The sequence below is a fragment of the Fistularia commersonii genome, chromosome 1 (assembly GCF_037954325.1).
Source record: "Fistularia commersonii isolate RoL2024-O1a breed Wild chromosome 1, RoL_Fcom_v1.0, whole genome shotgun sequence".
NCBI lineage: Eukaryota > Metazoa > Chordata > Actinopteri > Syngnathiformes > Fistulariidae > Fistularia > Fistularia commersonii.
The window spans coordinates 944,260-955,264 of record NC_141284.1 but is presented as its reverse complement, the minus strand read 5'-3'; the positions used below and the strand labels follow the sequence as shown (position 1 = coordinate 955,264).

General features: G+C 49.0%; 1 protein-coding gene across 4 annotated transcripts in view; it reads right to left on the bottom strand.

The window, feature by feature from the left end:
• The window catches only part of fnbp1l (formin binding protein 1-like), a 37,197-nt gene that overhangs the window by 8,422 nt on the left and 17,770 nt on the right, over positions 1-11,005 (bottom strand). For all 4 annotated transcript variants that reach the window (XM_086174167.1, XM_086174005.1, XM_086173916.1 and 1 more), the window contains exons 2-9: positions 8,410-8,525; positions 7,498-7,548; positions 6,178-6,325; positions 5,637-5,699; positions 4,785-4,889; positions 2,449-2,577; positions 2,223-2,369; positions 1,914-2,135 (exon numbers count right to left, since the gene is read on the bottom strand). In XM_086174167.1, the coding sequence (XP_086030293.1) occupies positions 1,914-2,135; positions 2,223-2,369; positions 2,449-2,577; positions 4,785-4,889; positions 5,637-5,699; positions 6,178-6,325; positions 7,498-7,548; positions 8,410-8,525 (981 nt within the window). The remainder of the gene's footprint in view (positions 1-1,913; positions 2,136-2,222; positions 2,370-2,448; positions 2,578-4,784; positions 4,890-5,636; positions 5,700-6,177; positions 6,326-7,497; positions 7,549-8,409; positions 8,526-11,005) is intronic.

Below are 11,005 nucleotides of genomic sequence, written 5' to 3'. Positions count from 1 at the left end.
CCGAAAATTATTTATCCAATGCAAATAATGTGTCTTCCTATGTCTATGTGGGCAGCGCGTCCATTCCATGGCGACGGCTAGTGAATGAACCCGTGCGTCTGTGTATCAGAGCGATTAGTGACGCTTTGCGTGATACATTTTTAAAATAAAAAGTACTTGTATCTGCGTAAACAAACAGGCAGCGTTGTTGAAAACTACCAAGACGAGTGAGAAAGCAGTGAAAGCTGCTATAAAGTTGCTGAACTCGTCTCTAAATCCAAAAAGCAAAACATTAATACGACCTGCCGGCAAAATCATTGGAGAAGAAATGCTCGGCTTTGGCGTTGATAAAGAAATAGCCAGTTCTCTAAAATAATACAATTTTCAGACATATTGATGACATGTCTTTAGATATTGCAAAAAAGTGCTCTGGAAAAGTTGCACGTCAGTGGGAAATTTGCATTGAAACTTGACGAATCTACAGATATTAAATATATTAGATTTCACACTAAGTAAATTGATTCATTCTAATTCGTTAAAAGCTGTTTATGACATATTTATTTGGTGGTGCGCCGTGTGATTTTTCTAATGTAAAATATGTGCCGTGGCTCAAAAAAGGTTGGGAAACACTGGTCTCTGGTTAGAAGGGGGTCAGAAATATTTACGTACGTAGATATTCCAATACGGGAGGCCTTGGACTGACTGTACGTCGGAATTCATTCCTACAGCCTGATGTAACCTAGAGGCTCCATGTGACTTTAGAAAATAATTAACCAGGATTCAAATTAAATGTATTTTATTTGCGTTCCTTCATTTTTAACACGTCATTTTAAATTTGAAAATAACGGCGATCTTGTCACATCTAAATAAGACGTGTTCTAATATTTTTTCGCTCATGATAAGCCACTGCACGCGCCAGTAAAAGGATGACGGCGTTTTTGGTTTGCTGCCGGTGGATCATTTAAGTTTGGCTTTTTTTCATAAATACAAGGACTCAAATAGATGTGAAGTATTAAAAGTAAACTTTTTTTCCGAAGCCCAAATCGTGCACGCAACAAATGCTGTATATAGAAATTTCATTGTGTTTTCTCTGCAGTTTAAAAAAAAAAAAAAAACAGAAATTTTGTTTCTACATAGCATAAGGGCAAAAAAATAAGGATATGCTGTGTGATTTCATTTGAAATTTCAAAAGGGTTGTGTTTTTGTAAGTCGCTTTGGATAAAAGCGTCTGCAAAATACCTGTAATGTAATGTAATGTGATGTGATGTGATGTGATGTAATGTAATGTGATGTGATTTAATGTAATGTGATGTGATATGATGTGATGTAATGTAATGTAATGTGTGGCTTCTGGTGTTTTTTCTTAACTGTGAAGAAACGGGTCCGTGGCTCTTGGTTGCCGACCCCTGGGCTTGGACATAAAAGTACGATGCCGTAAAATCAAAAATACATTTAAAAAGACTCATGCTTGGGAGCCGTAATGACGGGCGATCAGTTTCCAAAAAAATGAAACAAACGAAAGAAAAGCCAAAGAAACAATCCAATATGGCGTACAACCGGCTAATGTAAACATCTGTCTTCTGCGCGCGGCACCGCGTGACCACGTGTTCTTCTGCAGGTGGATCTCAGCCTCACCGCTACGCCTCCTCTTTGGTCGGAGATCGATTCCCGAACACGCTCTTTCTCCATCAGAAGCATCGACAGGCCGCCGCCGGCGCTAACATTTAACCGGCGATGATTAATAATTGACTGCGGCGGCCTTTATGGAGAAGGGGCAAGGTCCGAGGAGAGCATACGGGGAGGAAAACAAGCTGAGGATCTCATAAATCGAACGCGTCCGAAGGGACAATCACGGAGACGGAAGGTTTCCACGGCGATCCGTCTTCTCCACGTTCTCCCTCCTTGCGTGAACTGAAAGCAGAGGCGTCCCCTACCTTTGGCTTCTTCCCGAAGAGCCACAGCTTGTTCTTGGTCTTGCTCATGGCGTGTTTGGGATCCGGCCTCGACCCCGGGGCGCCGTCCCGCTCCCCCTTGGGCGTGCTGCTGATGGTCCCGTCCGAGCCCGTCCGGCTCAGGTTCTGGCTGAAGTCCTCGAAGGGGAAATCGCCCGGAGGTTCAAAGCCCGACTTGAAGGACTCCACGACGATGGAGGAATCCTGAGAAGGGGGAAAAACTAGTTTGACTCGAAGAAAAACGCCCAAATCTCCGCCGTGCACCTCCTCCTCCTCCGACCTCCCGCTTACCCGCTGCTTGTCCACGGCCTTGGCGGCCGAGAGCATGCCTTCGAGGCACTTGGAGACGATGGGCACCACCCTCCGCTCCGCCTCGGCGAAGCTCCGGTACGTCTCTCCCAGCTTCACCGTCCGACGCTCGTCCATTTCCTGCAGGTTCTAGAAAAAAAAAAGGAAAAAACACGTCATGTCAGAGTCCACGCCATTTTTCCCCCCCAGGGAAAACAGCGGCGGTTACCTTGAAGATGTGCGGCACGGCGTTGTTGAAGTGCTTCCACTGCTCGGCGTTGAAGTTCTGCAGCTGGGCGGCGTACTCGTTCTTGCTCTCGTCGGCCATGTGAGTGCGCAGGTAGAACTGGGCTTTGGCCTGGAGGACGGCGTCCAAACATCAGGTCCACGGACCCACCAGCGGGCGGGCGGGCGCATACCGGAGCGCGATTGGCCGACGGCGGCACATGGCGGCCACGTTCCCTCCCTCGACCGGCGCGAAACATGAAAACGGCCGAGGTAACGCGACGAAGAAGAAGAGTTTCGGGCCGTTCCGCCGGTGGCGATTAGCGCTTAGCTCTGGAACATCGGCGTGTCGTGTGACGACACAAATGACGGGATCATCAGATGAACCTCTGACCTTGAAGGACATCACGCAGACTTTTTCCTCCACCTTCACTTACGTCCGGTCCTTTCCAGACAGTGTTGCTAATGTGTGCTTCGATGCGGCGCAGGCACATTTTCACGTGTTTCTAACAGTTTGGGGGGAAATAAACCGGGGATTAAACCAAAATAAAGAGCGCGGGCCGCCGGCCTTGGAGGAGCTCCACGTGGTTGGAGCCTCATCCAGGGAGCAGGCTGGAGAGATGGGATTGCACCTCCTGTCTAAGCGGTCTGAGGAGTCCGCCGGGATCCTTCAGGTCTAATTACACAGTGCACGGAGGTATGGAAAACACACACACACACACACACACACACAGGGCTGCAGCCAAATCCTGCAGGCCTCCCCTGAACACAGCAACACTACACTTCACAAACACTGACTCACACACTCATGTATGACTATAAATATATATATGAAATAACAGCAACTAGAATCCTTCCCCAATATTCATTCATTCATTTGTTGTCTCTTCTGCTGATCACATCTTCACCCTGGATCCACCATGGACCTGCACATACAGAGGGTTGCTAAAGTACTTGTACCCCTTGAACTTTTCCACAGTTTGTGATGTTACCACCCAAAACTTACATTTTTTTTTTTTCTTTTGGTATTTTGAATGTGAAAGACCAACACAAAGTGGAGCACAACCGTGAAGTCAAAAAATATATATATACGTGATTTTTTTTTTTTTTTTTTTTACTGTGTGCAAAAGTATTCAGCTTCCTTTTCTCTGAGTGCAACAACTTGCCTTCAGAAGTCGCCTGATGATTCCTGAATGATGGACTACATAGAGCCCAGCTCAGAGGTTTGCTAGGAGAGAATCGTGGAGGAAGCGGCACCATGACGTCCAAGGAACGCACCAGAGAGGTCAGGATGAGGTTGTGGAGACGTCTAAAGCAGGGTTAAGCTATAAAAACATCTGCCGGGCTTTTTTGGGAACATCTCACGGAGCGGAGGTCCATCCATCATCAGGGAATGGAAAGAGCCTGGCACAACCGGTTCAAGAAGGGCAAGAAGAACGCAACGGTTTAAAGAAAACCATCAGAGGTCCAGCTTACCAGGAGCCATGTAGGGGGAAACATCTCACATGGAAGAAGGTCAGATGAGACATTTGGGCCGAAACGCAAAACGTTACGTGTGGCAGAAAACCAACGCCGGACTTCTCCACGGCCAGACGGGAACAGGAAGATGATCTGAGCTGATGGGAAGATGCCAAATATAAGGCAATCTTGGAAGAAAGCCCGGAGGAACCTGCAAGGACTCGAGACCCGGGTGGAGGTTCACCTTCCAGAAGGACAAAAACCCCTAAAATAAGGCCAGGGCTACAATTGAATGGTAGAAACATCAACGTGTTGGTCCACACCTACATCCAATCCGTGGCAAGAGCTGAAAACTATCATTCGGAACGCTCTCCATCTCATCGGACTGAATGTTTTGCAAAGAAGAATGGACTTAAATGTCAGTTTGTAGGCGTGTAAAGCTTGCAGAGACACCCCAAAACATTTGCAGCAGAAGCCGGTTCCACTAAGTATTGACTCGGTTGGGGGTGAACACGATTGTACGCCGATTATTCTTGTATATTTCAGAAAAGCTCGAGGGGTAAGAATACTTTTGCAAGCCACTGCAGAGACATACAACCATTCACACCTTCTGGACTGGGAGAAGAACCTGAAGAACCCTGAGGAACCCCGGGCAGATATGGGGAATCAATCAGGATCCAAGCCTTCTTGCCACGGGGGGGGTCTGATCAAATAAGAGTGATTATTTACTTCCTTGCCATCTTTGATATTGATCCTCTAATTCCAGGTGATAATTTGGAGCTCTTTTAACAAATTGCTCATGGTGTTTTCTCCTGTGATCCCAATTATTCAACTTAAAATTTCCGACCAAACAGCCGTCGGCGCCGCGCTACGGGCTACTACCTTCTCCACCTCCGACTTTGTGGCGTTGATGTCGTTATCCAGCTTCTCGTAGGTCATCTGGGACTTCTCCGCCTCTTTGCACTCCCTCTCGAACTTCTTCTTACTCTGCGGGTCGAGGGAGGGCAGGGTTGGGGTGAAATATGTCAGCACAACCCCCCCACCAGAAATAAAACTGACAAAACAAACAGTGACACAGAAATGTGAATGAGAGATTGAGGGCCGGTGGAGGAAGAGGAGGAGAAGGAGAAGGAGGAGGAGAAGAAGGAGGAGGAGAAGGAGGAGGTGAATCAGACGGAGATGGTTCACTTCCTGAAAACTCATCTGGGTCACATTAGCAGCCGGAGAAACAGCAAATAGCTGGGATGTTACAGTCAGGTCGCTTGGTAGCCACTGTTAAAGTCATGCAGACCACACACTGACACACACTCCGTCAGAAGTGTGTGTGTGTGTGTGGGGGGGGGGGGGGGGGGGTAATGATGATAGCAGTTACTAGCATGTTACGCTAATTGAGCTGTGTGTAACAGGCAGATTGTTTGTATCAAATGACCTAAAACAAAGGTTGTTCTGGGCCAAAGGTGGCACATGGCCTTACGTATGCCTGTGTGTGTGTGTGTGTGTCTAGGTTTTCCTCGAAACAAACACCGAGCATATTTTCCGTTCGGCGGTCAGGGCAAATCAGACGGCTGATTTATGAAAAGCGCTGTAAACAAGCTCCCTGAGTGTGTGTGTGTGCGTGTGTGTGTGTGTGTGTGCGTCAGACTCGCGGCATCAATCATGCAGACGGGTCTGAGCATCGGTTTTGTCCCTGACAAACACCAGACCGTCTTCCCTCCTCCTCCATGGCTCACTTACATTGTCCATCTGTTTCCAACAATGATCCAGATACTGCTGGGCCTTCCTGCCCTCCTGGAGATGCTGTTTACACACACGAGAGACATTTAGATCGACCAATATGCACGTTGAGAATGATGAAGGTTACGCGAGCCAAACAGTCACCGGGAGATGACGGGGTGTTTGCATTGACTGCAGGCGGGAAGCAAACATTTCCGTATCGAGGCTAATTTCACCGACTGATGGTGGAATACACGAGGAGAACATGTACGGTGTGTGTTTTTAGGTCCCGTCAGGAGGGATTTACGGCCTCTCCCAGCGTCGCCGTCCGCTCTTTCACCGCCGTCCACGCCTTTAGCTTGCATGCTAACACACCAAAGCTACCAAGACATCAGGCGCGATTTATTGATTTCTAAAATTCCCATCGGGGAGACGGGGTTCTTTCCCTCCGGCCGCGGCGGCCGAACATCACGAACAAGGCGTCGATCCCGGCCGCCGAAGCCAAACTTCAACCAGGAGACGCTCGCCGATGCCGTGCAGATCCCACATCGCGGCCACTCACGTGTTTCCTCTCGGCCTTCAGGTCTTGGCTGTACCTCAGCAGCTCCCCGTACACCTTGTGGCCCATCTCCTCCGCCACCACCTCCCTCTGGCCGGCGTAGTCGTTGAGCTCGTTCAGGATGGAGTAGAAGGACAGGCATGACGTGAACCTGCACACACAGCGGCGTCAGCGGCCTGAGAACCCGTGTCCGGCCGGCGGGGAAGAACGTGCTCTTTTATTTGGAAATCCCAGGTGCAATTTCTGTCGTCGATCGATACCAACGAGGAGCTCCACTGAACACCACAGGACTTTTTAATTCCTCTTCCCTCAGCTGCAGGGAACCTTCAAATCTTTGTACTTGAGACCTTAAAACACTTGATAGCCTTAACCTTGACAATTTATACTTTATTGTATTTCTTATGAGATGAGATGAGAACAACTACATTGTCCCGAAGGAAATTGTTGTGCCGGAGTTTCAAGCAAAAACATAACAGTAATAGATAATAGTAGGATGGAGGGAGAATAAGAAATACAATGAAATATAAATTGTCAAGGTTAAGGCTATCAAGTGTTTTAAGTACAAAGATTTGAAGATTAAAAAGTCTGATAGCCTCAGGTAGGAAAGACCTCCTGTGGCGTTCGTTCTTCCTCCTTCCTACTATTATCTATTACTGTTATGTTTTTGCTTGAAACTCTGCCACAACAATTTCCTTCAGGATAAATAAAGTTGTTTTCATCTCATCTCATCTCTCAATTCGTGATCGGTCGGCGCCCCGACAACACCGTCACTCCTCCATTGCGGCGGAAGCTGGATTTAGGAGTTTAATGGGCTCCCTGACCGGCCTCAGACTCAATATGCTCATTGATCGAACCGCAATTCTCCATTAAAATGAATTGAAACGCAATTAATCGACTTCGCCGTCTCTTCACGGACGAGTTCGTCACACACACACACACACACACACACACACCTCGCTCGTGTTTTTCCTAGATTCTCTCCGGGCTAGCCAGCAGCAGCGGCCACGTGGGTACGAAACGCTCATCCTGCTCGCTCCTAACTCAGATCCTCCGATCGCAAAGCAAAACATCCACTGAGCGAAAGCTCAGATTTCAGAAAACTCCTAAACTGAAGCACTCGGAAGTCAAGGTTCCACTGAATCTACACAACCCAGGAACTGTTCCTCTTGCGTACTGAATGGTATGAAGCAGAAAAGGCGCTCTTTGTCATTGCCTCGGCGTCACAGGACCCCCGCTCACACACACACACACACACACACACACACCCCAACCAGAGCGTCCGGATCTCAGGAAGTAAAGACCAAAGAAATAAAAGGACCTCACCTCGGCTCCTCGTCTTTGGAGCGCTTTGGACAGTATTTCTTCACTAGGTTTCTGCCGGGGAGAAGAGAAGCAGGCGTTGAAGCACAGGCTGACATTTCATGCATGACAGGTTGATGCACCAACACACACACACACACACACACACACACACACACCAGAATGAATAGGCTAAGCTGGGTGTATTATTAAAGCTGAATTAAAGATTTACACATGAAAAGTATCGGTCTGTCACCCACCACCCCCAACCCCCCGGCTCCGACACGACTGACTGCGGCACAGTGGAGTTAATGATTGAACTGTGTGTGTGTGTGTGTGTGTGTGTGTGTGTGTGTGTCGTGCTCTGATTTTTCAAAGATTTGCAGCCTGTCGACCCGACACGCCAAAAACCGCATGTACAATAAGAAAAAAACAACACACATACACACACACGTTGACACGCGCAGCTGGATCTTCAATCATTCTTATGACCTGGAGTGTGTGTGTGTGTGTGTGTGTGTGTGAGAGTGCTTCAGGGATTCCCTCTCTTTGAAACCACGCACGAGCAGACCCCTGGGACTCTAGCGTTTTTTTAATGAGGATTACTGGGGTTGGCGCTTGGCGGGTCTTGACAAGCTCTGCTGGGTTTTTTCTCGAAAACCGAATTTATCGGGCTTTCATTCCAGCTGCTTCTAAACATTCATGTATTTCTATCTTTCAGGTTCAGGTGAGGTCAGTGGAGCAAAGGGATGCTTTTAAATGGGATGTAAAACGGCATGTTTTTGATATTCTTCTGCATTATATACCGTATTATATGTATCCAATGTGTAATTACACAACAGCACACATCATGAGGTTCAGAGTACCTCCAGGGTGCTGCAGCACAAGACACCAGATGAGTGCAGTGTGTGTGTGTGTGTGTGTGTGTGTTTGTACCGAAGCTGCTTGGCGTAGTTCTGCTCGATCTCCAGCCGCTCCTTCACGAACTTGGCGTAGCGCTCAAGGAAGTCTATCCCCCACTGGGTGTGTTTGTCCAGGTTCTCGAACTGGTCCTGATGGGAGGGAAGAAGAAGAAGAAGAAATAAATATGAGAAGAAACGTGGAGGGTTTTGGAAGAGGAGTGGGTGGTTTTTAGAGAGTGTAAGTGCAGAAAGGGAAGAGCCTCCAGAACTGTCTGACACAGAGAATCAGAATTCATGGCCGGATGACTCAGCGGCCCGGAAACACATCTGTTCTCATTCACGCTTTGAAACACACACACACACACACACACACACACACACGTTCCTCCAGTGGTGTATCCCGCTGAGAGTATGTGATTTAACCCGGCACAGCGGCCCAGTGACGAAATGGCCGGAAACAGACGGAGGATCTCGTGCTTCCGTCCGTCTGCCGGAGACTCTCTGGTGTAAGAAGCTGTTGTAAGTCTGGAGCCGGTTTGGAAAGAGAGCTGAAACGCAAAGAACCGTCTGAAGATCAGGCAGCGTCGCTTCTAGTCCTGGGATTCCAGCTATTTGTTGGGAGAAGTCTAGACGTCTGAGTGTGTGACGGCTTGGAAACCCACCGCTAATCTTGGAATTTCCTATTTTTGTTTACTGAACATGAACAGATTCCACGAGGCTCCGTTGATGAATATCTATCAATATCATGGCGGGTTTGCCAAACACCTTCATATCTGCATCATATCTCACTGGCAAGCCCTGCTTATGGGGGAGCCTGAGTCACCGGCTGGCATCAGACCACGTGTGTGTGTGTGTGTGTGTGTGTGTGTGTGTGTGTCTGGGATATAGACCTGCAATAAAGTCTCCGCTCGACTGGAAAAACACAGTCATTTACAGCTGCTCGACCACACACACACACACACACAAAAACACACGTACACACACGGGGTGATCTGCTGCATGGTGACAACGCCGTGTGTAAAAAGGACATGTCCTGCAGAGAGGCTGCAGTGTGTGTCCAGTCCTGGGCGGCGTTACGGCGTGTACAGAAGGGCTAATCCTGCTTAGAAAGCGAGGAGCAACCCGCTTCTTCCTCAGCAGGTTCCCAGGAGGCGAGGCTTGATCTACAGTGGCGTCTCGCCAGGCGTCCACCTTCATTGCTTTTATGAATATGACAGCAATTATGGTATCATGTATACATCGGGATTAGCATGTAGCTGTTAGCGCTACTGGTATTAGCAGAAAAAGACCAGCGGAGGCAGTATTTCCTGGCATGGAGGCTCAAGGGGTTTCTGTTGATCATCTAACACAGTGTGGTCCGGACCTGCTCGGCATGGGAAGGACCATCAGGTGGACTCATGTAAAGAACATCTGACCGGACGTGTTATGACCTTTATGATCCCAGTGTGAGGTCCAGATCCTGGTCCTCTTCACCTTCCTTCCTCCCGAATGCGCTACTTCAATGGTAGCTTAAAGGTTACGGTGATTGACAAACATAATTTTTTTGAAAATTTCCATTTCCAACAGCAGTGTTTTCCAGGACACCTGGAACCCCAGCGGGATGCTGTCGGCCGCTAACGACACCGCTGTGTTATCTCTGGATTTTCTAACGGATCATAATGAAACAGAGACCCTTCAACCGCCGGCGTGAAATCAATTTCAGTGTGTTTGCCCGAAGCTGAGCTCGTCCCCGCGAGATTTAAATACGGGTCGCTTTGTTTCCGCTTCTCGTTTTTCAACATCACTATGAGTTAAAAAGGCGCAGGGTGCTCTTTTACCCTGGGTTTCCACGTGTGTGTGTGTGTGTGTGTGTGTGAGGCCCGCAGGAAAAAGAAAAAAAAAAAAAAAAAGGAGTCTCTGAGGGAAATTGGAGACGGCTGACCTCCTTGTTGGTTCATCTATCCGACACAAAGGCAACATGGAGGCTCAGCATCTTTTGTCCCTGCAACACGTGTCAAAGGAGGTTCCTGGGATTCAAACATCTTCATCAGGGTGAACAAATGAAGATTCTGCTCCGCCGTGTACGAACAAAAGGGACGATGGAAGACGGATTGGTCTGATGGCTGTGAAATCGCAGCCTCCGCTTCAAGGCGTAAACAGACGGGAGGTTTTTTTCGCCGTTCGGCTTGTGTTTTTCGGGCGGCATCGGCTCTGCGTGGAGAAAAAACCCGACCGATCGGAGACCGCGAGGAAAGCGGCCGGGCGTCGGAGAACATCCGAAAATCAGTGTGTGTGGAGGAGGAGGGTGGGCGGAGAGGTCCGCGCGGCCTCGTTCCTGCTTTCACTAAACATCTCCTCGCCACGAGGAGCACCGGACGACTGACAAGATAAGCAGCTGCCATGACAGCCTGCGTCCCGCCGCCTCCCCGCCGCACGTCGGCCCGCTTCCTCCTCCCGGACGATGCGTTGTGCACGGTTGCGTCAGCCCCCGCGACGGCGTCCATGAATAAGTAACGGGGTATGAGCTCATCCTGTAGTTTGTGGCGAGAGAGAGAGAGCGAGAGAGCGAGCGAGAGAGAGAGCGGCGTCTCCAGGGCTGCTCGTCTGTCGGCTCGCGGGGGAAAAAAAAGAGGCGAGGAAGACGAGGGCGG